This window comes from Anolis sagrei, chromosome 4, assembly GCF_037176765.1.
Source record: "Anolis sagrei isolate rAnoSag1 chromosome 4, rAnoSag1.mat, whole genome shotgun sequence".
Taxonomy (NCBI): Eukaryota; Metazoa; Chordata; class Lepidosauria; order Squamata; family Dactyloidae; genus Anolis; species Anolis sagrei.
In genome coordinates, this window is record NC_090024.1 from 173477171 (window position 1) to 173502661 (window position 25491).

The 25491-nt window shown below is 40.1% G+C and overlaps 1 protein-coding gene across 1 annotated transcript in view; it reads right to left on the reverse strand.

Annotated features, from left to right (window-relative positions):
• SCP2 (sterol carrier protein 2) overlaps positions 1 to 23946 on the reverse strand; it is a 41248-nt gene extending 17302 nt beyond the window's left edge. The window contains exons 1-11 of the mRNA XM_060773524.2: positions 23778 to 23946; positions 20787 to 20844; positions 17620 to 17691; positions 16010 to 16141; positions 15234 to 15301; positions 14246 to 14372; positions 12476 to 12539; positions 11815 to 11901; positions 10683 to 10833; positions 9628 to 9775; positions 5081 to 5188 (exon numbers count right to left, since the gene is read on the reverse strand). Of these exons, the coding sequence (XP_060629507.1) occupies positions 5081 to 5188; positions 9628 to 9775; positions 10683 to 10833; positions 11815 to 11901; positions 12476 to 12539; positions 14246 to 14372; positions 15234 to 15301; positions 16010 to 16141; positions 17620 to 17691; positions 20787 to 20844; positions 23778 to 23831 (1069 nt within the window). The 5' untranslated portion in view covers positions 23832 to 23946. The remainder of the gene's footprint in view (positions 1 to 5080; positions 5189 to 9627; positions 9776 to 10682; positions 10834 to 11814; positions 11902 to 12475; positions 12540 to 14245; positions 14373 to 15233; positions 15302 to 16009; positions 16142 to 17619; positions 17692 to 20786; positions 20845 to 23777) is intronic.
• Between the last annotated feature and the right edge of the window lie 1545 nt (positions 23947 to 25491).

The following is a 25491-nucleotide window of genomic DNA, read 5'->3' on the forward strand; positions in this document are numbered from 1 at the left end:
ATCACAAGCACGGCTGGCGGGGACGAGGGACAGGGCCTTCTCTGTGGTGGCCCCTCGGCTGTGGAACGCCCTTCCCATGGACATTAGATCAGCTCCTACGTTAATGGTGTTTTGAAGGAAACTAAAAACCTGGCTGTTTGAACAGGCATTCGGATAAACAGTGCAATGAATACGATGAATATAGGAACGGAATTATAGACGACGAATTGGATCACGATTCTAGTTATGAGACGTTAATGTGTTGTTATTGATGTGTCATTACTTTGTATATTATGCTCTTAATGGTTTTTAAATTGTATATTGTTATGATTGTCTTTTTGCTCTTGTTGTGAACCGCGTTGAGTCACCTACGGTCTGAGAATCTGCGGTATACAAGCAAAGTAAATAAATAAATAAACATTGGATGAGCAAAGATTGGATAAGTGAGGCTCTATTGTATATGTTTATATTCCAAAAGTCCCTGTATGTCAAGTGACACACACCACAGGGAGAGAAGGGATGCATTCATACATCAATTTTGCTTTATCACTACATTTAAAAAGACTAAAACCCAAAAACCAATGGTCAGATATGAATGAGTGAACAGATTCTCTAATACAGAATATTTAATTATTCTGAACAATCAGCACTCTGGAAAGAAGGCTAAAGTCAACCAAAACACTCACATAACACGTATCAAATCTTTGTTTGTACAGACCTGCAGGACCAAAGTCTAGTGTTCTACATGAAGGCAGAGTCCTTGACACTCCAACGATTAGATTTCAAAATCATGATTATAAGACAGCCCAGCAAGAATTCACATAGTTCTCCATGCTGGAGAACATTACAAAGAGCAATTCTAGGTAGCTAATGAATTTACTCAAATGTCGGATTCAAGATTTGTAAGAAGTGGAATTTTAACTCATGGATCTTGCAACTTCTCTTTAAATATGAGATATGGAACTAGTAGAGTACATCATGCGTGAAACAACTGCAATTCAATGAAAGTAGAAGCACAATCATAATGCAAAATATTAAATTCTCTTTGAGGCTGGAAGCTAGAAATATGGCTTGGAATATTGCTGAGGCGCTACAGTAGCGTAAAAATAATTGTGTAAGCAGCTGCATTTTCTCAAGAGTTATACAACACCAGTCCCTAGAGGAGCCAACTATTTCTCAACTTTGCACAAAAGGTGGGCTCAAAGCTGGTGGTGTCACTGTGTCCCTGGCTTCATGCCACTAGGATTCAGTATAACTTCACTGGCCATGTGAAAAGTGTATAGGATCTTAGTGATAATCATGTAGAGTTTCTTGAATATGTTTAAAAAGTTAATATTAAAATTGTTAGGAACATTGGTTTTATTTATTTACAATTACTAGATTTATACCCTGCTCACCTCGAAGGGGACTCAACCACCTGTAGTGCTCTAGGTCACACTGCAATCTAAGTCATTTTGTTTAATCCAACTTTTCAGGATTTAATCCTGTATATTTTCCAGCCATTTCAAAAATCCTGTATATTTTCCAGCCATTTCAAAAATAGAGTTAAGTGCAATATCATTCATCCAAAATGTCTAAGAACAGGATAAACAAGATGGCAATCTAAAAGATGAGCACCAGTGTGGTATTATTGGACTAGTCCAATTAAAATTAAAAACCTTTTCGGTCATTGAAAAACTTCTGGGAGACCTTTGGGCAAGTCACATTCTCAGTTTCAGTGGGAGGCAATATCCTCTTTGAACAAAACTTGCCAAGAAAATCCTGAGACAGGTTCATATTATTTATTTACAACATTTAGATCTTGCCCTTCTAACCCCAAAAGAGGACTCAGGGAGTCTTACATAACTGATATTATTCTAGGTCCAAACAACAACAATAATTAAAACAATTCAACAACAACCCCACTAGGTAGGGGGTTCCACAGCCGAGGGGCCGCCACTGAGAAGGCCCTGTCTCTCATCACCACCAATCGTGCTTGCAAAGGTGGTGGGACTGAAACAGGGCTACCCCAGAAGATCTTAACCTCCGTGATGGTTCATAGAGGGAGATGTGTTCAGACAGGTAAGTTAAACCTGGACCATTCAGGGCTTTATAGGCCAAAGCCAGCACTTTAAATTGTACTAAGTGGCAAACCAGGAGCCAGTGGAGCTGGGGCAACAGGGGAGTTGTGTGCTCCTTATACGCCAATCATTAGGATCATCATACATGTAAATCTATTTGAAGGCACAGTAACAACAATCTAAATGGTATGATTGCACCGAATTTTTGAAAATAGCTATAAACAAATTATTTTCTACAACTTCTCAGTTGACAATGATTTTCTTTGTGGGGTTGCCCCTTTTTAATCACATCTAGGATGAAAACTGCTCTGAAATCAATAGGACCTGCAAATGTATTCACCATTGAAAAGTCAAAGTTAGCTCTGTGGAAATTAAAATGACATGATTTAATTAAAAACTGGCTCCCTGCCATGGAAGTAAGAAAACAATAAGGGTGGTGGCCTGAAAAGCCTACGATTAATAAAGACCAAGGTGAAGCAATCATAATGGAAGAGGCAGGACTGGAAGGTAACCATTTAATCACCCTCCAGTTATAGATCAAAATTATTAATTCCACAAAACTTGTTGTTATGTGCCTTCAAGACTTTCTGGATTTATAGGGATCTTACAATTAAGTCTATAATTGGGTTTTCTTGGCAATATGTCTTCAGAGACAGTGTGCCTTTACCTTCTTCTAATGCTGGGAGAGAATGTGACTTGCCCAGAGTCACTCAGTGGTTTTTCATGACTGAGAGAAGATTTGGATCCTGGTCTCTAGAGTCATAGTTCATAGTCATAGTCATAGTTCAGCAGACTGAAAGCCAAAACCAAAGTTACAACAACATCTGTTATAGAACTCCAATATGCTGATGACAACGTTGTCTGTGCGCATTCAGAAGACGACCTACAAGCCACTCTAAACACCTTCGCAGGAGCTTACGAGAAGCTCGCCCTGTCATTAAACATAGAGAAAACCAAAGTGCTCTTCCAGAAGTCACCAGACAATCCCTCTCCAATGCCAGAAATACAACTTAATGGTGTAACATTAGAAAATGTTGTCCATTTCCGCTACCTTGGCAGCCACCTCTCCACAAAAGTCAACATTGACACCAAAATACAACACCGCCTGCGAGTGCAGCTTTTTTCTGAATGAAGTAGAGAGTGTTTGAGGACTGGGACATCCGTAGGGATACGACGGTGCTTGTTTATAGAGCTATTATCCCCCCAACCCTGCTATACGCCTGCGAGACGTGGACTGTCTACAGATGTCACATGCAACTCCCAGAACGATTCCATCAGCGCTGCCTCTGAAAAATCCTGCAAATCTCTTGGGAGGACAAGTGGACTAATATCAGTGTGCTGGAAGAAGCAAAGACCACCAGCATTAAAGCAATGATCCTCCCCCATCAACTCCGCTGGATCGGCCACATTGTCCAGATGCCTGACCACCGTCACCCAAAACAGTTGCTCTATTCCGAACTCAAGAACGGAAAACGGAATGTTGGTGGACAGGAAAAGAGATTTAAAGATGGGATCAAAGTGAACCTCAAAAACTCTGGCATAGACACTGAGAACTGGGAAGCCCTGGCCCTTGAGCGCTCCAGCTGGAGGTCAGCTGTGATCAGCCGTGCTATCGGGTTTCAAGAGGCACGAATGGAGGACGAAAGAGAGAAACGTGCCAAGAGGAAGGTGCATCAAGCCAACCCCGACAGGGACTGCCTTCTACCTGGAAACCGATGCCCTCACTGTTGGAGAAAATGCAGATCAAGAACAGGGCTCCACAGTCACCTACGGACCCACCGCCAGGACACTACACTTGGAGGACCATCATCCTCAGACTACGAGGGATAGCCTAAGTAAGTAAGTAAGTAAGTTCATAGAATCATAGAGTTGGAAGAGACCACTTGGGCCATCCAGAACAACCCCCTGTCATGCAGAAAAAGTTCAATCACAGCACCCCATCTGTTCAGAAGCCTCCAAAAAAGAGTCCCCGCACACTCCGAGGCAGAGAGTTCCACTGCTGAACCGCTCTTACGGTCAGGAAGTTCTTCCTAATGTTCAGGTGGAATCTCTTCTCATATAATTTGAACCCTCTGCTCAGAGTCCTAGTCTTCGGGGCCACAGAAAACAAGCCTGCTCACTCTTCCTTAAGACATCTTTTCAAAAATTTAAATTTGAATCCAGGGTTCTTCAAGTGTGCCAAGAGCATGCTAAAGGAAATGTTTGTACCCCTTTGATATAAACAGAAACCCATATTGTATTTCTGAAGTTTCTAGATGGAATGTAACTTTTTAGAGGAAGATGCTAAGGCTTGAGGGAGCCCTGATAAATTTAGAAACCTACTTAGCAAAGAAGTCAAATGTTCTTTAGCCAGTATGAATGGAAGCCTAGTTTAAAAGTTGGGAGAAGTCACATGATATTTTGCACTTTTTTTCGTGTCAGGAGAGACTTGAGAAACTGCAAGTTGCTTCTGGTGTGAGAGAATCTGCAAGGACGGCGGGATGTTTTACCATCCTGTGGGAGGCTTCTCTCGTGTCCCTGCACGAGAAGGTGGAGCTGACAGATGGGAGCTCACTCCACTCCCCAGATTCGAACCATTGACCTTTCAGTCAGCAGTTCTGCCAGCACAAGGGTTTAACCCACTGTGCCACTGGGGCAATTCTGCACTGGCCAGTCATCATATGGAGTACTGGGTTCATGTTTGGGCAACTCATTTTAAGAAGGATACAGACAAGTTGAAGCAGGTTCAAAGAAAGGCAACAAGAATGACAAAAGGTATGGAGAACAAAACATATGAGGAAAGGTTGAGGGAGTTGGGCATGTTAAATTTGGCAAAGAGAAGAGTTAGTAGGGCTTAGAGGATTGCCCTTTTTAAATACCCCAAGGGCTGTCACACAAAGGAGAAGACAATTAACCATTGTAAACCACTCGTGTAAAGTGCCATCTACACTGACAACACTATATTAATACAAGATAATAATCACAAGAACCACACACACACAGAGCATCCATTTGCCACATGAAGATGCTGGATCCGTAAGAAAAAGAGCCAAGGAACTTACCTGTGGCGCCCAGTGGATGTCCTTTAGAAATCAAGCCACCACTTGGATTTATCACCCATTTCCCACCATAGGTATTGTCTCCTCTGTCAACCAGCTCACCAGCTCTTCCTTAAAAGAAAAAAGGGGGAGGTGATTACTAATTATTAATGATACTAAATGCATATAAGATCCTCCCCACTTCTGGTAAATTGTTATGAACAAATCCTATAGGCGCTGCCAGCAGACACTATTTACTTGAAAGGCATGCTTTTACTATCCCTGGACTTATAGAATCATAGAATACCGTATATACTCGAGTATAAGCCGACCCGAATATAAGCCGAGGCACCTAATTTTACCACAAAAACTGGGAAAATGTATTGACTCAAGTATAAGCCGAGAGTGGGAAATGCAGCAGTTACTGGTACATTTCAAAATAAAAATAGAAACCAATAAAATTACATTAATTGAGGCATCAGGAGGTTCAATGTTTTTGAATCTTTACATAAAACTGTAATTTAAGACTGTCCAACTCTGATTAAACCATTATCCTTCAATGTAAATGTTCTTACGTATCCTTCCAATAATAATAGATCAAAATAATAAATGTAATAATAACAATAATAACTAGAGTAAAATAATAAATGTAATAAGACTGGCGCCCTCCCTCATGACATTCCGCAAGAGACTAAAGACGTGGTTGTTTGAGAAGGCGTTTGAGTAAGTGCTGCAACAATTGGCAATGACGATTGGAATGGTACATGGATAACGAGATTTGGATTGTGATTCAATGATGAGACGTTGCGAATGATTTAGTATAACTGTATTATTGATAGTGTCGTTGTTTACTGTTGATGTGATATTGCTTATGTTGTAAATTGCACCTGGTTTTATATGTTGTACACCGCCGTGAGTCGCCCTAGGGCTGAGAACGGCGGTCTACAAGTGCAGTAAATAAAATAAATAAATAAATAAATAAATAAAAATAATAGAGTAAAATAATGTAAATGTAATATCAATAAAAATAGAGGAAAATAATAAATGTAATAAAAATAAAAATAGAGTAATAAAATAAATATAATAAAAATAATGCTAATAACAGAGTAAAATAATAAATAACCTTAGCTCGAGTATAAGCCGAGGGAAGCTTTTTCAGCCTAAAAAAGGGGCTGAAAAACTAGGCTTATACTCGAGTATATACAGTAATTATAAAATAATAGAGTTGGAAGCCATCTAGCCCAATCCCCTGCCATGCAGGAAAAGCTTACTGAACACATGACTTATTGAACACATATGACCGTATCTGAACTTACACTTTCTGCCCTTTTTTATATATATTAAAAGAAATCCTGGGAAGGGAAGATTTTTTTTTAAATTAAGTACTGTAACAGGAACTTCTGAATTGAATTATGATGGACTGGCAATATGTCAAACAGTTGATTCTGTCACCATCACATTTGTCTTGGAAACAAAACGTAATCTGTTCCAGTTGACAGAAGATACTTCCAAGTAAGTTAGATTACAGCTTCATTAAGGAGAAACAGCTTTAGGAGCGGGACGGTGAGAACGTCTTCATCGACTTTTCCCTAACTATCCCAAATTGTACAAGGAAGAAAGAGGCAATAAACAGGTAGACAGGCAGGTTAAATACTCCTCAATCCAAATTCACTTATTCCCAGGACCCATTTTCCAATAAGCAACTTCGCTGAAGGGAAAGCAAACACCATTTTTTTGTTTGAAGGACTTATGTGAAAGATAAATTGAGATTGCAAACTCAGGGTCAGGGCTTTTTATAGGTTCCAGACCATAAAATGATCGAGTTGACTACATTCCCAAAGTAACTGGTGTGAAAATGGATCAATGAGTTGGTCAATGGGAAATTACAAAACCAAAGGTTTTAAGGTAGCTCTTTTTCAGGCTTAATAGATATTATTAAAACCATGTTAACAAGCACCCAAAATCTACAAGCTTATGGGAGACAGCAGAGGAATTTTAAAAGACACACTGAACTTTGTAAACAAAACTAGCTTCATGTTCATGCTGATTTTTCCCTTGATTGTCAAGTGCCCATATCCTTAAGTGAAATCCAATACCCTCTAGTGGCATACAGAGGAATAATAATTTCACAAAATATGATTGGCTAGAAAAGGAGGATCAGCCTTAAAATGATAGGAATGAAAAAATCAATAGATGATATTTGGACTTGCATTTCTAAGTGGAAATCTTCCTGATTCCAATCCAATATTCTACTCGTAACACTATGCTGGCATATAAACTAGCATACATTGCTTTTTGATTCTTCACTAATGGTACTTCTCTGAATCCTAACTGCACCCTAAACTCATCTCAGTTCCAACTAATGCTTCAAACAATGTTCTTTTTACCCCATTTTCTCCTTCCCCTTATATTGCAAACCTACAAATAATTCTCCTTTCTTTCACATGGCAAATCTCTGAATGAATACCACCTACACACCTAGAATCATAGAGTTGTGAGAATGAATACCACCTACACACCTAGAATCATAGAGTTGTAGAGTCTATGATTCTACACACCTAGAATCATAGAGTAGTCCAAACCCCAGGAAAAGCACAATCGAAGCATCCCTGACAGATGGCCAGCCTCTGCTTAGAGGCCAGCCAGTTGCCCTAGGGAAGTCCACAAGAAGGACTCCAACTTAAAAATGACTTCAAGAGCTATCAAATATCTTTACTTTTATAAAGATTGCTAGAGCAGGCTGAAGATACATCAAGTCAAGCATCCTGTTTCCAATACTTTTGGAAACTTTCACAGCGGGTAACAGACTGATTCCAGTTATTTCACTGGTTCTGAACTTCTTATTCCCCTGAAGTTCTATTTAGTACACAAACTGGTTGGTCTTTTTAAAAGCTATTTAACCTATTATGTGATTTCCCTTTTCTTGGAGGGGCTGACCCCCCCCCCCCCAGTCTCTTGGATCTTAGGAAAACCCTGTTTCTTGCTTCTCCTCACTGCTAAAGCTATGCATTTATTCCCTCTCTGTGTCCCTTTTTTTTTGAGGACCACTGAAATAACCTGTTCTCTTATCTCATGACTGACACTTTTATAAAGAAGGGTGACTCAAGAGACATTTGCAGAAACGTGTTGAAATTCTGTGTTACGACACATGAGTTCTAACAAACTGTCCTTATTTGTACACGTTGAAACTGTCAAAGAGATTCCAAAGGCCTGGCGAGAAAAGACGTCCAGAAATCACAATGGTTTGCCTTCAACACCATGTGCACTTTCTGTTCCAATAGCCTTTTCTCAAAACATTATTATACATGTTTAACTTGCTTGAATAATAACAATAGTAATAAATAATAATAATAATAATAATAATAATAATACTTTATTTATAGACTGCTCTAACTCCCCAAAGGGACTTAGGGTGGTTTTCAACACATATGGCAAACATTCAATGCCAGCAAAAAGAAAAAAAAGACATATTAACAAATTGCATCATACCATTTATATGCATTTATATTTGAGTAATGTCACTTATAAAACTTTGACTAAAAACTCTAAAAAGTTTGTGGTTTTCTATGGGCCTCTTAAAAAGAAATTAAATTGGATGGACTCTGGTCCTTTCATGATAAGATGGGTTTTAATGACAAACTTGCTGATTTTGCTGCAAATTCATGTTTCATTTTCAAGTTATTTAAGAATACTTCAGCAAATGCCATTTTGCCCCAGAGAGTTCTAAGTTGTAATTTGCCAATTTGCTCATTTTTGTCACAAGTAAAAGAATTCCTCTTATTTCATCCCTGGTAATAACTGATTCAGATACAGGTCTCAACAGCATCTTCACAAAAAAAAATTTTGTCATGTCAGGAGTGACTTGAGAAACTACAAGTCGCTTCTGGTGTGAGAGAATTGGCTGTCTGCAAGGACGTTGCCCAGGGGACGCCCGGATGATTTTGATGTTTTTATCATCCTTGTGGGAGGCTTCTCTCATGTCCCCGGATGAGGAGCTGGAGCCCATCCGCCTCTCCCTGGATTCGAACCTGCAACCTGTCGGTCTTCAGTCCTGCTGGCACAGGGGTTTAACCCACTGCGCCACCAGGGGCTCCTCCTTTCATCTTCACAATGAAAGTTAATGAAAGCAATCCATTTAACCCAGCCAGCTTCCTGCTGCAATGCAATTAAAAATGTGATGCCTCTCACCTTTACAATTTGATTTTCAAATTCCCTCTTGCTTTCTTTATTGTAATCTTACACTTGTTTTCAGAGAGACTATGCTCTTTTGTTTTTTTTAAAAAAATCCTACATTTGGGCAATTATTCAAGAATTCAGCCAGAAGTCCTTCCAATGTCTTAATTAAATCTAGATGTTTTTGCAGTGTTCTAGAAGAGCAACTTGGTAGGGTGGTGCCTATGTAACTCTAGCATTGGCAAATATACTGCTTTTATTTTGTTGGGAAGCAGGGGTAGAATGACTCACCTTCCCTCAGAAGTCATCTTTGAGGAGTTTATTGGGGCTTAAAACATATTTAATTTTGGGTTGACTTTTAGCCAAGATGTTTGATGTTTCTAATGTTTAAAGAATACCTTCAGGACAAAGTCCCAGAGCTTCGTATGTAATTAATTCATTAGCAGAGAAACAGTCGTGTAGTTCTATCACATCCACATCTTCAGGTTTCAGCCCAGAATCGGAAAAACATCTTTTTGTAGCCTCCTTAGTCATATCATACCCAATCTATGAATAAGATATAAGCAAAAGCTATTAGAATAGGAAACTATTTCCTGTTCTCTTGACGCTAATCAAACAGCTTGCTCAGAATAGCAAATAATCATTTCTTTTACAATGTAAATTACCAAAAAAACCCATACATTTTAACTTGTGAATTTTAACTTGCATTTTATTGGGGTGGTCTTGTGTGTGTGTTGTTATAATAATAATAACTTTATTCTTGTATCCCACCACCATCTCCCGGAAGGGAATCGGGGCGACTTACACACGGTACAAGGTGTCTTAAAACAAGTTATACATATTTTAATAAGTGTTGTTTTTTATCTCTCTATCTTAACCCTGTTGTACCCCACCTTGAGATGCAAGGAGAGGCAGGTAATACATTTATGTTTATTCAAATTCTTATACATGCAATTGTTATTAAGGACTAAGCAGATTAGAAGAACTAAGCATTAGCAAGTCTACATTCTCTGCAGAACACAAGGACTTCAAGTATCTGTCAATAAAAACAATCTTCAAGTGATGCTACAATACAGGAATTTATCCAGCCAGCTTTGTATTCTGCTAATGGAATATACACTAAGCTGTATGCAATAATGAGCTGTACACATCGTCTTGAACACATTCCCATGTCTCTATGAACATTCTGAATTCAGCTTATACCAAAAAGCTGAATGCAACTCAAAACAAAAGAGAATAAATTAAAAATAATAATCCTCCTATTTGATACATTAATTCAGTACTCTGTTTTGTTTGCTGCTTATAAGGCTTGTACTTCCAGACAGAGCTTGTCTTTATCTTTTATGCCTTTAGCAAACTTTTTAGAAAATTGTTAGAGACTCTGTAAAACATGAAGTTACAGTTCCAGAAGTTGTGGAAGTTGCCATTACATAATTTAAGGAATGAACCCTACCATTTTTATGCAACTGTTCTCTTTAAAGGTGCTTGGAAGGTCAGTCATCATCTCCTGGGCCACAATTTCAACCGCTTTTGCCTCTAAGTTGTTCTTCCTCACAAACTCTTCACTAGCCAGTACTGCCGCTGCTGCACCGTCAGATGTTGGACTAAGCAAAATACAGAAATTAACATTTTAATAACGTTTGTCTTTTGCTCAAAGAACGACAAAAAGGGAATGGGGTAAAAAAAACAAAATACAGAAAACAAATGTCACTTATTAAAACAGACTCAAGAGACACTAACAGCCACATGCATTGAAGCTCAACTAACATTAACACTCACAGAGGAAAAAACAATTATTTTATTTATTTATTTATTTATTTATTTTACTGTATTTTTATCCTGCTCTATCTCAACCCCGAAGGAGAATCAGAGCGGCTTCCAAACTGACAATAATTCAATGCTGCATTAAGACATAAAAACATACAAAATACATTGTGCATTAAAAGCATAAAACAGTAACATATAAATTAATTTAAATAAGCAGTTAAAAACACAGCACATAGTCCCGAAATCATAGTCCAAAAAGCCGTTCCAATCACATTAACTTCGTAGCTGCATATTGCACTGTAACTACTCTCCAAATGCTTGGTTCCATAGCCACGTTTTGACTTTCTTTCTCAAGGACAGGAGGGAGGAAGCCAATCTAATGTTGCTAAGAAGGGAGTTCCACAGCGGAGGGGCCACCACTGAGAAGGCCCAGTCCCTCGTTCCCAGCAGCTACACCTGCAAATATTTTGTCTTCTCAAGCACAACAAAAAAAGGTCTTAAAAGTGTGCATTTTTCCTGGGAGAGCCAAACATCTGCAGCCATTAACACTCCTTACTCAAAGAAAGCTGCTTGTAATAACAACAAGCAGCTACAGGTCCTCCTTATATCTAAATTTGTCAACATCAAATCTACCCTAGTTAACATCTATGCTTCATTAGGAAAACTCAACTGAAACATTGAGGAAAGTGCAATGATTTGAAAACAGTAGGAAAATGTTGTTGTTTTTTTAAAAAAATACCAAGCTAACGGATTGAAAAAAACATGAGTGTGTAAACAAGCAAGCAAAGGGAAGTTCATTTCAAACATGCAATTCTTACCAGCATTGTAAGATTGTCATAAAATCATAAACTTTGCGGGACTGTAAGATTTCATCAAAACTGTACTCTTTTTGAAATTGGGAATTTCTGTTACGAGCAAAAGGAAGGAAGCATCTTAATTAGTACAATATATACGATAATGAAGCAAAAGCACCATATCATTGTCTTAATTTCTACAAGATCAAACTAAGAGCCATTTTCTCCAGTATTTGTGTCTTAAGAGTGCCTTTGAATTACAGAATCATTGATTTGGAAGAGACCTCTTGAGCCATCCAGTCCAACCCCCTGCCAAGAAGCAGGAAAATGGCATTCAAAGCACCCTGACAGATGGCCATCCAGCCTCAGCTTAAAAGCCTCCAAAGAAGGAGCTTCCACCACATTCCTGGGCAGAGAGTTCCACTGCTGAACAGCTCTCTTTAAACTCCACTCTAAGATTTAGAAAAACCAAAACATAATTGGATATGAAGCCCCTATGTTTTAGGCTATGAAAATTTAACATATGGATGTCTTGGATGATAAAACTTGGCATTCAGGTTTTGTACACTTGTCAAAAAGGCCATTAGAGGGTTGCCATAAGTTGCTGGGCAACTTGAAGGCACACATACACACATTCAAAGGAAGGTGCTTCTTGTTAGCATATAATATATAATTATTTACTTACGGATTATTAACCGAATGTTTGTGATTCTTCCATGCAACTTTTGCAAAGTGTTCTGGTTTTGTCCCTAAAAAGCCAATTAAATTAATTAAAACCCTCATATTTCAAAATCTTTTCTAGGCTAGTATAAAATATGTCTATGAAATGCAGATTTAATTATAACCCAGACTTATCTGAATCCAAGCAAATAAAGTACATAAGGTCAGTCACATATGATCATAAACCTATGGAATCTCTTCTGCATTAGAGAAAAGCTGTTTGCAACTGCCATCAAGTTGATGCCAACTCAGAGTGGCCCTATGAATGAAGGAACTAAATACCCTTGAGGCACCAGGTCTAGCTAAGCAGTCTCTACCCTGGCTCATACTTGGGTGGGAGACAAGCAATACCTGGTGGTATAGGCTATTTCAGAGGTAGGGGCATCTGAATATTCCTTGTCAAAGAAAACCCTATCAAATTCATAAGGCTGCCAGAAGTTGACAGGTAACTTGGAAGGCATACTCATCTTTTGGCAACGCAGGTTATCTACGGAACTCTGTTCCTGCACATTTGAAGTGACCTTGATCTCTATCAGCTTGCATCACCATACATAGAAATTGAAAATACAATGGCATGGACAATTCTGCCTTTGTTATGCAATGATATATCTTCAGGACCTTCTCTAATTTTCATAACTGCCCTTCTGGGTTCTCAGCTTCTTCTGATTTCTTGACTGCAGTCCCAAATTGGATTAATGGTTGGGCCTAGGTATAGGAAATCTTTCACTATCTCAATGTCTTCATTGGCTACTTTAAAGACATGTACATTTCTTTTTATCATTATTTTTGTTTTCTAATTGTCCAGCTGTAAACCTGTCTTTGTACTTTCTTCAGCAGTTGTTCCATTTCTCCCCTATTTTCTGCTCGCAGTGGGGTGTCATCTGCAAGTGCATCCATTTTTATGGCTTAGGAAGTCATGAACCAGACAAATTCAGAACTTCAAAAAACCATGCATTGCAACTGAAATTCTGACTCTTCAAGGGTTCATATTGCAAGACATGAATCTTTGGACAGTCATTTGGCATATAAATAAACCCATTATTACTATTTAGAAAACATCTAGGCCCGGGGGGCTAGATGCAGCGTTCTTGCCTCAGGCCCTCCACATTTTCTCTGTCCTCTTGGCTTAAAGCCGCAGCGGCGTGTAACATCCTTATGCAGAAAGGATGGGAGAGGAAGGTTATGCAGCAACTGAGATCCCTCTGGAGTGCTCTCAGCCACCGTGTGTCTTGCCCTCCTCCTGGCATAAGGATGGTGTGAGCACCCCTGTCCTTATGCTGGGAGGACAATTCAAGGAAAGCACGCAGTAGTTGAGAGCCCTTTGGAACGCTCACGGACATGGCTGTCTCGCCCTCCTGGCATAATGCTGAGAAGACAGCCCGAAGATCAAGGAAGGAGTACTGGGGAGAAGGATTGGAACCGCCGCCACATGTCTCATTTTCCTCCTGGCATAAGGATGGGGTGAGCAACCCTGTCCTTGTGCCAGGATGACCTGCCCCCTCCTGGCTCCACCCTCTCCCAGGCCCTCTCTCTCTCTCCCGGGTCCATCCCACCCAGCATGTGCCTGGCCACCCTCTTTCTAGGCCCGGACCCACAATGCGGCCTCAAGGTTAAAAAGTTTGCCCATGCCTGGTTTAGGGGAACATTGATTCTTCTGTGGGTCAACGTAAAAACTGTGGATTCTGATCAGAATCATATTCTTCATAGTTATAATACATTTGACAACCCTTCGTACCATATTTTTCCATATGTTCTTTGCCAGCATTTCCAAACATCTGTGGTGTAACTGGTGCTGTCGCTAGGCCATATTTGTTTACCATCAGTTCCAAGTGCTTGTCTATTGGATTCACCCTGTCCATGGACTGGAACAAATGAGTTGTACGTGTTAGCCAAAGCAAGGCAATACAAAACAGAAGGAATGTTTCTAGTATGCTCTCAACTGCTAGTATGCAGATGTTTTCAAAACATCATTTCTATTATTATTATTATTATTATTATTATTATTATTATTATAGTGGAAGATTGAAACATATTGGGAACATCTTTTGTTCTACATTTAACATACAGAAAAGTCATTCAGGAATATAATTCATTTGATTATCAGTAGTACAGTAACACTGCTATGCAAGAAGATGACAAGTTAGGGGATGACCATGTAGTAGGTAACTAACTTTAGTTGCAAAGATGCAAAATACTTGCTCCTTGTAACGGACAGATACCAATGCTTCACCAAATACCCTTTTTGTTACTGGGCTGAAATATATGGAGAGAACTGGAAGTGTTTTTAAAAAGTAAGTTTTTAAGACTGAGCCAGAAAAGGCTGTGTTTCATGTAGTTTAATATATTTTAAAGTTTTATTGGCTTCTACTATGTATTTTAATAGTCCTATATTTAATTCAATTTTAATGTTTATATGCTTTAGTTTTAATTTACACATTGTTACAATTTTCAGTTAGCTACTTTGAGTCTTCTTTGAGAGAGAAAAAGTGGGGTATAAGGACAGTACATATAATAATGATGATAATAATGATAGTTGCTTGAGAAAGCCACGTTTTTTCAGAAATAATGATGATTGTGAGTGTTGGATAAATGCAGTTCCAACATGGGAGGAAACCCTTTAGAGATACCTTATTAACAAACACACTGTCAGGAACAGAACATGTCTGAATAATCTAGTGTCCCTTCAATGTTATTTCCTTACAAAAACAAGTTTAGATACTCACGGCACTTGATGAAAGGGGTCCTTTTGCCATCTTCTCAAACCCAAGAGCCAGGACACAGTCAGCCAAGCCTTAAATATAAATTTCCGGACTCTTAAAATGTATGATTTAATCAATGTATTAAACTTGAATATACTGTATATTATAGACTTTAATTCAGACAAGAACAGAGCAGAAAGTTGGGGGTTTTTTTAAAAAAAAATCTTTTTATGATTTTAATATGTGACATTGCACAGTTTATTACATTGCATAATCCCTACACAAATGCAAAATTGTTTCCAAATGACAAAATTCAAACTTGCAGCAAAACTGACATGTCTGGGGAGTGGAGGAAAGACAGAAGTGACAATAAAGTTTCGTTTTATTTAACCATTAGCACTGTAATTGTTTCTGACAGAGCTATGTATATACGTATGATATGTCTTAATATCAGTTGATTTTTGGGCTATGTTTAAATGCCCACACTGGGGTAAGGAACAGGCTTCCTGTCGAGATCTGGATTGAAGCAATGGATATAGTCAAGGTGGAAAGAATTATGGATATGGCCCCTGCGTTTTCTTCTTCTTCTTTTGATACAGAGAGAATAAAGGGAGATATTTTTGCATTCAGACATTCTCCTTTACTACTGTATGCAGTTTTACAGCTGTGGCGAGTGCATGACAAAGGAAATCAATCATCTGGAGTGGTTTTAATGCAGAGTAGGGCAAATAAATTGGTCACAGAATAAATGGATAACATCATTTTGTACATATTTGGTAGAAGCAAGCAACACAACTCACCTCCTCGTATTAACTGCCTGGCCATGAACAATGCTGTAGATCCAGTTGAGCAGTTGTTATTAACATTAATAATAGGAATGCCCGTTAGTCCCAAATTGTGATAAATAGCTCTCTGGCCACAGGTTGAATCACCTTTGTGTAAAGAAATCAAAGTGTAGAGTCACAAAGCAGGAAAAGTTATATCGTATTCCCGATTCTCCTAAGAAAATTGGAAAAGTATTCAACATTTGTTAACACAGTGATTGGTAAGGTCAATACCAGGCGTTCTGAGTTAGAGGTTGGAAGAGCCATCCATATTCTCAGTCAAGGAGAGAACATATATCTATGACTGTTTTTTCCAACTATTATGTTTATTAATATCCCTTCTATTCAAAACTTAATGATATTGCATCCTATATTCCTGCATGTGGTCCAATTTGTCTTACATAAATTATGAATTAACTACTGCATGCATTTGCATTAATCAGCTACACAGAGTTAATTCAAATGTCTGTGTTATTTTGAATAAAAGTACTCATAAAAAACATACATGTTTTATATCAAATACCAATAATGAGATATAGGGTTGCTGTGAGTTTTCCAAGCTGTATGGCCATGTTCCAGAAGCATTCTCTCCTGATGTTTCACCTACATCTATGGCAGGCATCCTCAGAGGTAGTGAGGTCTGTTGGAAACTAGGCAAGTGGGGTTTATATATCTGTGGAATGTCCAGGGTGGGAGAAAGAACTCCTGTCTGTTTGAGGAAAGTGAGAATGTTGCAACTGGCCTGCTTGATAAGCACTGAATCGCCTGGCTGCTTCCTACCTGGGGGAATCCTTTGTTGGGAGGTATTTTCAACTTTTACTTAGATTTCTTTCACACATCTACAATGACTGAAATACCTATATTCCCCTGACCAGCCCTTTGAAAATGTAGGACAAGGGAAATAATTTGGATTTTTTTCTGGATTCTGTTACATACCTTTCCACTCTAACTAGTATATCAACATACTTTGTAAACCAAAGCTTTAATGTCACTCTGGACTGCAGAGTGCAGAGGTTAAGAAGTGGGTTTTATCTATAAAAGCTCATGTTAAAGCACAAACCAGTTCATCTTAAAGGTTTTTTCCCCCTTCACATTCTTTTCTTTCTCTGCAACTTCCTCATTTTATATTGCAACATGCTAATAAAACAACTATATCTTAAATAATTTGTAGACAGAATATTAATCTAGCAGGCACATAAATCACAAAACACTCAGGAATGCTGACATATACTTTTCCTCCATACATCCCAGTTTAGGGTACAGTATATCTGGTGAGTCCAGCAGTTAATGTTAGAGCTCAGCATTAAACTTCTGAGTTTTGGAGAATTGTGTATGTGTATATACACTCTCTCTCTCTCTCTCTCTAGTTTATCATATCTATGGATGCCTGGCCATCTGCCTGGAGGGCTTAGATGGTGTCTTGTTGCATGGTAAAAGAGGGTTGGACTGGATGGCCCTTGAGGTTTCTTCCAGAGCTATGATATCTGTCGTGTGTGTGCGTGTGAGACCCAGCTCAATATGAAGGCACAAAGAATCACGCACAGAGAAAAGTCCAAAGCCTTAGAGCAGGAGCATTACATACTCACCAAAAACATAGCCCACACATGCTTGTTGCACAGCAGAATATGGCACACCTGCATCAGCAAGAGCCTTTTGACCTGAATAAATAAATTTAAAAAATAGAAACTCCTTATTAAAAAGCATTCATGAACCCTCCAGCAATTATGATTATTTCTTCAAATCCAGTTCAGACAAGAGGTCTGCTGTTATTATTATATTTCATTACACATAGATGAATGCATCACGCATTCCACCATAACCAGTATCATGTATGTGGTATTTCAAAATAAGCAATGTCGTCGTGGCAATACTTTTCAAGCTGCTGCAATCCTGAAAATAGTGCCAACAATATGGCAACTGCATATATTGCATTCTGATCCAGTTTAATAAGGCTGCCATGTCTTAGGGGACTACTTGCCTGGGGTTTGTCCAGAGTAAGAAATGTTAATTGATACTTAGCCAATTGGTTCCCTTTCCCCCAATAGACATGAATGTATTAGTTAAGCAAACCTTAAATTGGTTATTCGAATGTATGCATGAAAAAATGCAGTCACTCAAACTGGTTTGGTGGCATCCAGAGCCCCATGTGCAAAAAATTCTATGACCAAAAACTGTGGGGTGACACTGCAATTCCGATCAATCTTAACCAATGAATTGCTGGGTTTTTTACATGGGAGTATAGACCCTTCCATCTGCTCCTGAAATCTACCTCAATCAAATTTGGTAAAAGTGAAACAACTTTACTATTATTATTTTGTTCGTTGTTGTTTATTTATTTATTTTTATTTGCTTTATTTTTATACCGCATTTTTCAGCCTAATTCGGTGACTCAATGCGGTTTACAATGCAATTTATATAACAATAACAATTAGTTAAAACACAACATACACGACAGACAATACAAGACAACACAACATAGTCATCAACGCCTCAGTAAAAATCAGATTCCGTTCTCATAATCCTCCTACCATTCCTTTGTTCATTTATACCGTCTTCATGAGTGCAGTTGCCTTGTTGACCGAACGCCTGTTCATAGAGCCACGTCTTGACCTTCCTCCGGAACTCCAGCAACAAAGGGGCCTGCCTGATGTCTACGGGTAGGGCATTCCATAGCCGAGGGGCCACCACCGAGAAGGCCCTGTCCCTCGTCCCCGCCAGCCGCGCCTGCGACGCAGGCGGGACCGAGAGCAGGGCCTCCCCGGACGATCTTAATGTCCTCGTCGGTTCATAGGTGGAGATGCGTTCGGAGAGGTAAGCAGGGCCAGAACCGTTTAGGGCTTTATAGGCTAAAGCCAGCACCTTGAATTGTGCCCGGTAGCGGATTGGCAGCCAGTGGAGTTGGCTCAACAGAGGAGTGGTATGCTCCCTGAGTGCCGCTCCCGTTAGTAACCTGGCCGCCGAACGCTGGACCATCTGAAGCTTCCGGGCAGTCTTCAAGGGCAACCCCACGTAGAGCGCGTTGCAGTAATCAATCCGGGATGTAACCAGAGTGTGGACTACCGTGGCCAAGTCAGACTTCCCAAGGTACGGGCGCAACTGGCGCACAAGTTTGAGTTTTTTTATTTGCTGTTACCTATCCTCAACCAGGTTTGAGGACAAACAATTAACACTAGGAGAATTTGTTTCCCACCCGCCCTTAGTATTAGTCTTTCAAGACAGTGGTTCCCAATCTTTAATTCTCCAGATGTTTTGAACTTCAAATCACAAAAAACTTCATTTCCCAGAAAGCTGGTGATTACTGCTTCAGGCATTAGAAGGAAAAGGCATTAGAAGGAAAACATTATTAGTGGTCTGCATCAGCCCAGAGGCCCTAGTAAGCTGATAAGCAGTTAAATAATAGATAAAATATCTATGATGATCATTCTGACACATAAGGAAAATCTAATTTCTGCAAATTTTAGCAATTCTTTATGGCAGGGACGGGGAAAATCTAGCCCTTCAGATTTTGGATTACAGCTCCCACAATCCCATAGGTAAAGGTAACAATTTTTCCCTGACATTAAGTCCAGTCGTGTCTGACTCTGGGGTGTGGTGCTCATCTCCATTTCTAAGCTGAAGAGCCAGCATTGTCTGTAGACGCCTCCAAGGTCATGTGGCCAGCATGACTTCATGGAGCACCGTTACCTTCCCAGTGAGTATTGATCTACTCACATTTGCATGTTTTCAAACTGCTAGGTTGGCAAAAGCTGGGGCTAACTGCGGGAGCTCATGCCACTCCCCAGATTTGAACCTGCAACCTTTCGGTCAGTAAGTCTTTAGGAGGAGCCTGAAAACGTGGTTGTTCCAGTGTGCCTTCCCAGAATAAGGAAAACTCTTAGCAATATGTCCTCAAATGCACTTTAATATTGATTTATTATTGTCTGCGTGCCCTCATCTTTCTTTTAAAACCCTATCCTAGTTTACCCTACCTTGTTCATGCCCAGCATTTTAAATTTTAATTATTACATTTGGCCCGGCCATAGGTTTTTTAAATGCTGTATGTTATTGTTATTGTTTATTACTTATTGTGTATTTTTTGCTTTTGAGTTTTATTTTGTTTTGTATTGATTATTTGTTATCGCTTTTGTTTATTGATGTGTTGTGGGCTTGGCCTTATGTAAACCGCACCGAGTCCCTTGGGGAGATGGTAGCGGGGTACAAATAAAGTTTTATTATTATTAGTGTAAGTTCAGCAGCTCAGCGCTTTAACCCACTGTGCCACCAGGAGCTCAATCCCATACCATTGGCCAAAGATGAAGGTCAAAACACCTAGAAGACTAAAAATCATGCAAAATTAGGGGGCTCATAAAAAAAATAGAATTTATAATGATGGGGTAAGATATGGTTGTTTACCTGTAACCATGTTTCTCCGAGTGGTCATCTGTGAAATCTGCACATACAGTAGTAATAATTACCATATGTGCGCATTTCACAGAGACCAGGAAGGAGAAACTTAGTTAACTTCACATTTGCTTCTATCCCCATTCTTCTGTAGCCAATTAAATATTTAGGGGATGAGAACCACGCGGAGTCTTGTCAGTTCCCTTCCTCCTTGATGGTGTCACAAGCAAACGATCCCTGATGCTCAGGCACACCTAAATTTGTGAAACTCGGCTGTGGTGCAACTGTTTGTAGGAACTGGCCAGGGTTACGGGACTGGGAAAACATCCCAGCAGTTGGTTTATATTCTTTTACAAGAATATCTGATCCTTACCTGCTTCTTTAGCCATATCAGGATAATCAAAATTGTCACGAGTCCCCGGCTTTTCAAACTGTTGGAAGAAAAAAGGAAAGTAGCAGTCTCTGCTTGTGAGTTATTTCCCCTCCTCCCCCAAATCTATTCCTGCTATCTTATATTGTGAATGCGGAGGTGCTCCTTGATCTACACAGGAATGGATAGGACAAAGGTTTGATGTTGCATAATTCCTGCTGCGCCTTGCTTGAAAACAAGAGTATTCCCTTATGCTAGATATTATACTAACAAGGTTGGGAAAATCTGTCGTAAGAGGTGGCAAGCATTCAAAATATGCATCTACACTGTAGAATTAATGTAGTTTGATGCCACTTTAACTGCTATGCTTCAAAGGCATGGGATCACAGGAGTCGGAGTTTTGGAGTCTTTGGTTTTCTCTGCCAAAGAGTTCTAATGCCTCACTAAACTACAACTCCCATGATTCCCTAGCACTGAGCTGTGGAGGTTAAAGAGGTGCCAAACGTCATCCATTTCACAGTGTAGATACATCCCACATGGACTTTGATATATAATTATGTAACTTTAAAGGACTTATTCAATAGCCCTGCTCTAGGCTTGTAAATCAGGGTTGCTGCTTCTACTGCAACATGGTTACCATTCGATTATGGTGACCCCATAAACACTTAAGAGGTGGTTTTGCAAGTTCCTTCCTCTGAAATTTAGCCTGTAACAATAGTCTCCCATTCAAGTAATAACCAAGGCCCCTTCTAAAAAGGTAAAGGTTTCCCCTTGACATTAAATCTAGTCGTGTTCAGCTCTGGGGGTGGTGCTCATCTCCATTTCTAAGCGGAGGAGCCGGCGTTGTCCATAGACACCTCCAAGGTCATGTGGCCAGCACGTATTTTATATTATTTATAATATTATTTTATATTTCATGTAATATTACTAATAATATTACAGTATAATAGTATAGTACAATATAGTAATATATAATACTAATATAGTGCTATGATAACAATATAATATATTGTATTTACACATTACTTGTAAGCCGCTCTGAGTCCCCTTCGAGGTAGGAAGGGCGGCATATCAATATCGTAAATAAATAAATAATGACTGCATGGAGCCCCTTTACCTTCCTGCAGAAGCGGTACCTGTTGATCTACTCACATTTGCATGTTTTCAAACTGCTAGGGTTGGTAGAAGCTGGGGCTAAGAGCAGGAGCTCACCTCGCTCCCTGGTTTCGAATCGCCAAACTTTTGGTCAGCAAGTTCAGCAGCTCAGTGGCTTAACCCGCTGCCCTAAGGCCCCTTCTACACTGCTCTATATCTCAAAATCTGATCCCTGATTAACTGCTTATTCCAGACTATATGGTAGTGGAGACTCATATAATCCAGTTCAAAGCAGATAATCTGGGATCGGGTTTTGGGATATGTGGCAGTGCAGTTTCAGCTCTAGCTGTCTCTACTTAACTTCATTGAGCATTAACACCTTTTCCAGGATAGATTCTGGCTCCTAGTGAGGGTTCATATTCCAAACAATACAGCCTGGCGTGGTATTTTGCAATCATTTCAACCTAGGGAGAGGCAGGTTCCTCCAGGTACGAGCGTACTGCAAATTCCACCAGTAAATTATAAAAGACAGTGTCAACCTTTCTAATGCCGTTACCCCTTAATACAGTTCCTCATGTTGTGGTGACCCACAACCATAAAATTATTTTTGTTGCTACTTTATCATTGTAATTTTGCTACTGTTATGAATTGTCATGTACATATCTGATATGCAGGGTATATTTTCGTTCATTGGACCAAATTTGGCACAAATAGCCGATACCCCCAAATTTGAATACTGGTTGGGTTTGGGTGGGGGGGGGTGATGTTTTGGGGAGTTGTAGTTGCTGGGATTTATAGATCACCTACAATCAAAGAGCATTCTGAACACCACCAACGATGGAATTGAACCACACTTGGCACACAGAACTCCCATGACCAACAGAAAATACTGGAAGGGTTTGGTGGTCATTGACCTTGAACTTTGGAGTTATAGTTTACCTACATCCAGAGAGCACTGTGGAGTCAAACAATGATGGATCTGGACCAAACTTGGCATGGATACTCAATATGCCCAAATGTGAACACTGGTGGAGTTTGGGGGAAATAGACTTTGACATTTGGGAGTTATAGTTGCTTGGATTTATAGTTCACCTACAATCAAAGAGCACCCTGAACTCCACCAACAATGGAATTGACCCAAACTTGGCACACAGAACACCCATGACCAACAGAAAATACTGGAAGGGTTTGGTGGTCATTGACTTTGAAGTTTGGAGTTGTTGTTCACCTCCATCCAGGGAGCACTAAGGACTCAAACAATGATAGATCTGGACCAAACTCTACACGAATACTCAATATGCCCTAATGTGAACACTGGTGGAGTTTGGGGGAAATAGACTTTGACATTTGGGAGTTGTAGTTGCTGGGATTTATAGTTCACCTACAATCAAATGGCATTCTGAACCCTGCCATGGATAGAATTAGGTCAAACTTCCCACATGGCAACCCCATGGCCAATACTGTGTTTCTGATAGTCTTTGGAGACCGCTCTGACACATCCTCATGACCCACACAGGGGTCCCGACCCCAAGGTTGAGAAACACTAGTGTAAAGAACTATGATCCCTATTCCTTTTAGTCTATGGGAAGCCCAAAAGAAGTAATCAAAAGGCAGTAGGGAGGAATAGTTATATTTCCTATGGGTCTTTTAATAAATCTCCCTCAATACAGCCATGCAGTCATAGGGGAGCTTGTTGAGTTCCTTGTTAGGACAGCAACTCATTGTGAGGCTATGGGTGCATCTACACTGTAGAATGAATGCGGTTTGACTCCACTTTAACTGCCAAGACTCAATGCTATGGGATTCTAGGGTTTGTAAATGGGTGAATCACCAGCATTCTTTGGCACCGATGGCTAAAGACCTTGTAAGACTACCAGGACGCCAGACCCTTCCCATTACCTTGGTCATGCCGACTCCCACCACGAAGACCCTCTTGAGCTGGGATGGAGCCATGGCCCTGAACCGTCCCACCGCGTGGGGCGAATAATGCAACTGCTGCTGGCTTTTCGCTCAACTGCAAACGCCTTCCTCCTGCTCTTACGAAGCTTCTTCCCCGGGAAAGAAAACACTGGGGAAAGGTCAAAAGCTTGGGCAAGGCTGTTTTGGAGCACTGTCGCTTTAAGGGCGGAGGCGGGGCGATGGAGCTCAGCCTCCGCCCTTAAAGCAACAGTGCTCCAAAACAGCTTTCCCCAAGCTGGTCTCCTTATGGACGAGGGTTGAATGAAAAGTAATGCCTCTACCTTCCTAACTCCTCAACAGATGGCAATACTAGTATGCGGCAGGTACTGGCTTGTTCAGTAGACTCTCCTCTACAGTTCCATTTTGGTGGGATGGCTTAGCATTGAACGGTTGTGTTGTTAAAGTGCAAAGTATGGAACTCTGCACAGACGGTCGGTCAATGCAACTTAAGCAGAAGGTGTCACCCCAAAGGAGATTCATCAGAGAATGCAAGCTGTTTATGGTGGTTGTGTTGATGTGAGTACTGTGCGTCATTGGGTGAGTAAGTTTAAAGATGTTGAGGTGGGAACATCTAATTTGTGTGACAAACAAAGAGTTGGACGTCCTGTGACAGCAACCACCGAGTTTCACAAGGTTGACAGATGGATTCAGGATGATCGTCGTATCACTCAGAGAGAAATTTCAAGCATAATTAGCATTTCACAAGAACATGTGTGTGACATTATTGTTTTGATTGGCTATCAGAAGATCTGTGCACGATGGGTACACAGCAGAGCTTCACAGACTGGATCTCACCACCGTACGGCATCCTCCATACAGTTCAGATTTAGCAGCGTCTGACTTCCATCTGTTCCCGATAATAAAAGAAGATCTGCGGGGACATCATTATGCTTCTGATGAAGACGCTGAGAGAACTGTGAGATGCTGGTTGCAGAAACAGAGTGTTGACTTCTTCTGTGGCGGCTTCAGAAAACGTGTTCATTGTTAGCAGAAATGTATCCAATTGTCTGGTGATTATGTGGAAAAGTGAATAGTGGTAGTTAAAGAGCACAGCACATTCTAAGGATTATTTCTGTGTTTGATTTATTAAAATATTCCCATCCAAACCCGAGTAACGAAGGTGGAAGCATTACTTTTCATTCAACCCTCGTATTGAGCTATGGGTTCCTCTCTACGCTGTAGAATGAGTGCAGTTTAGCACCACTTAAACTGCCATGGCTCACTAAACTACAACTCCAGGATCCCACAGCATTGAGCCCTGGCAATTCAAGTGGTGTCAAATATCTCAAGGGGTCAGTGTATTCATGCCCTTAATGGCCTTATATTTATTTGTGTCTACTTAAAGCAAGTTCCTTCTGGTGCATATTGCACCACCTGACATCCGCCGGGAAATAGAGCCAATAATGAAAGGACCAAGGCAGTGACATCTCCGGCCCATCCTCTGTTTGGCTATCAGCCAGCACGCCAATGCCTTAAATCAAGAAATAGTTTTCTAAGATCTAGAAATACTCGCAGGAACAACTCAGCAAGTGAGAGTCCAAAAGTGGCAGGCAAAAACGCGGAACCTCAATCCATGGCTGATGCCGAATGAGAGACTCCCCCCTGGGCACACATAAGACTGGGCGACTTGGAAGGCACTGAACAGGCTGCACTC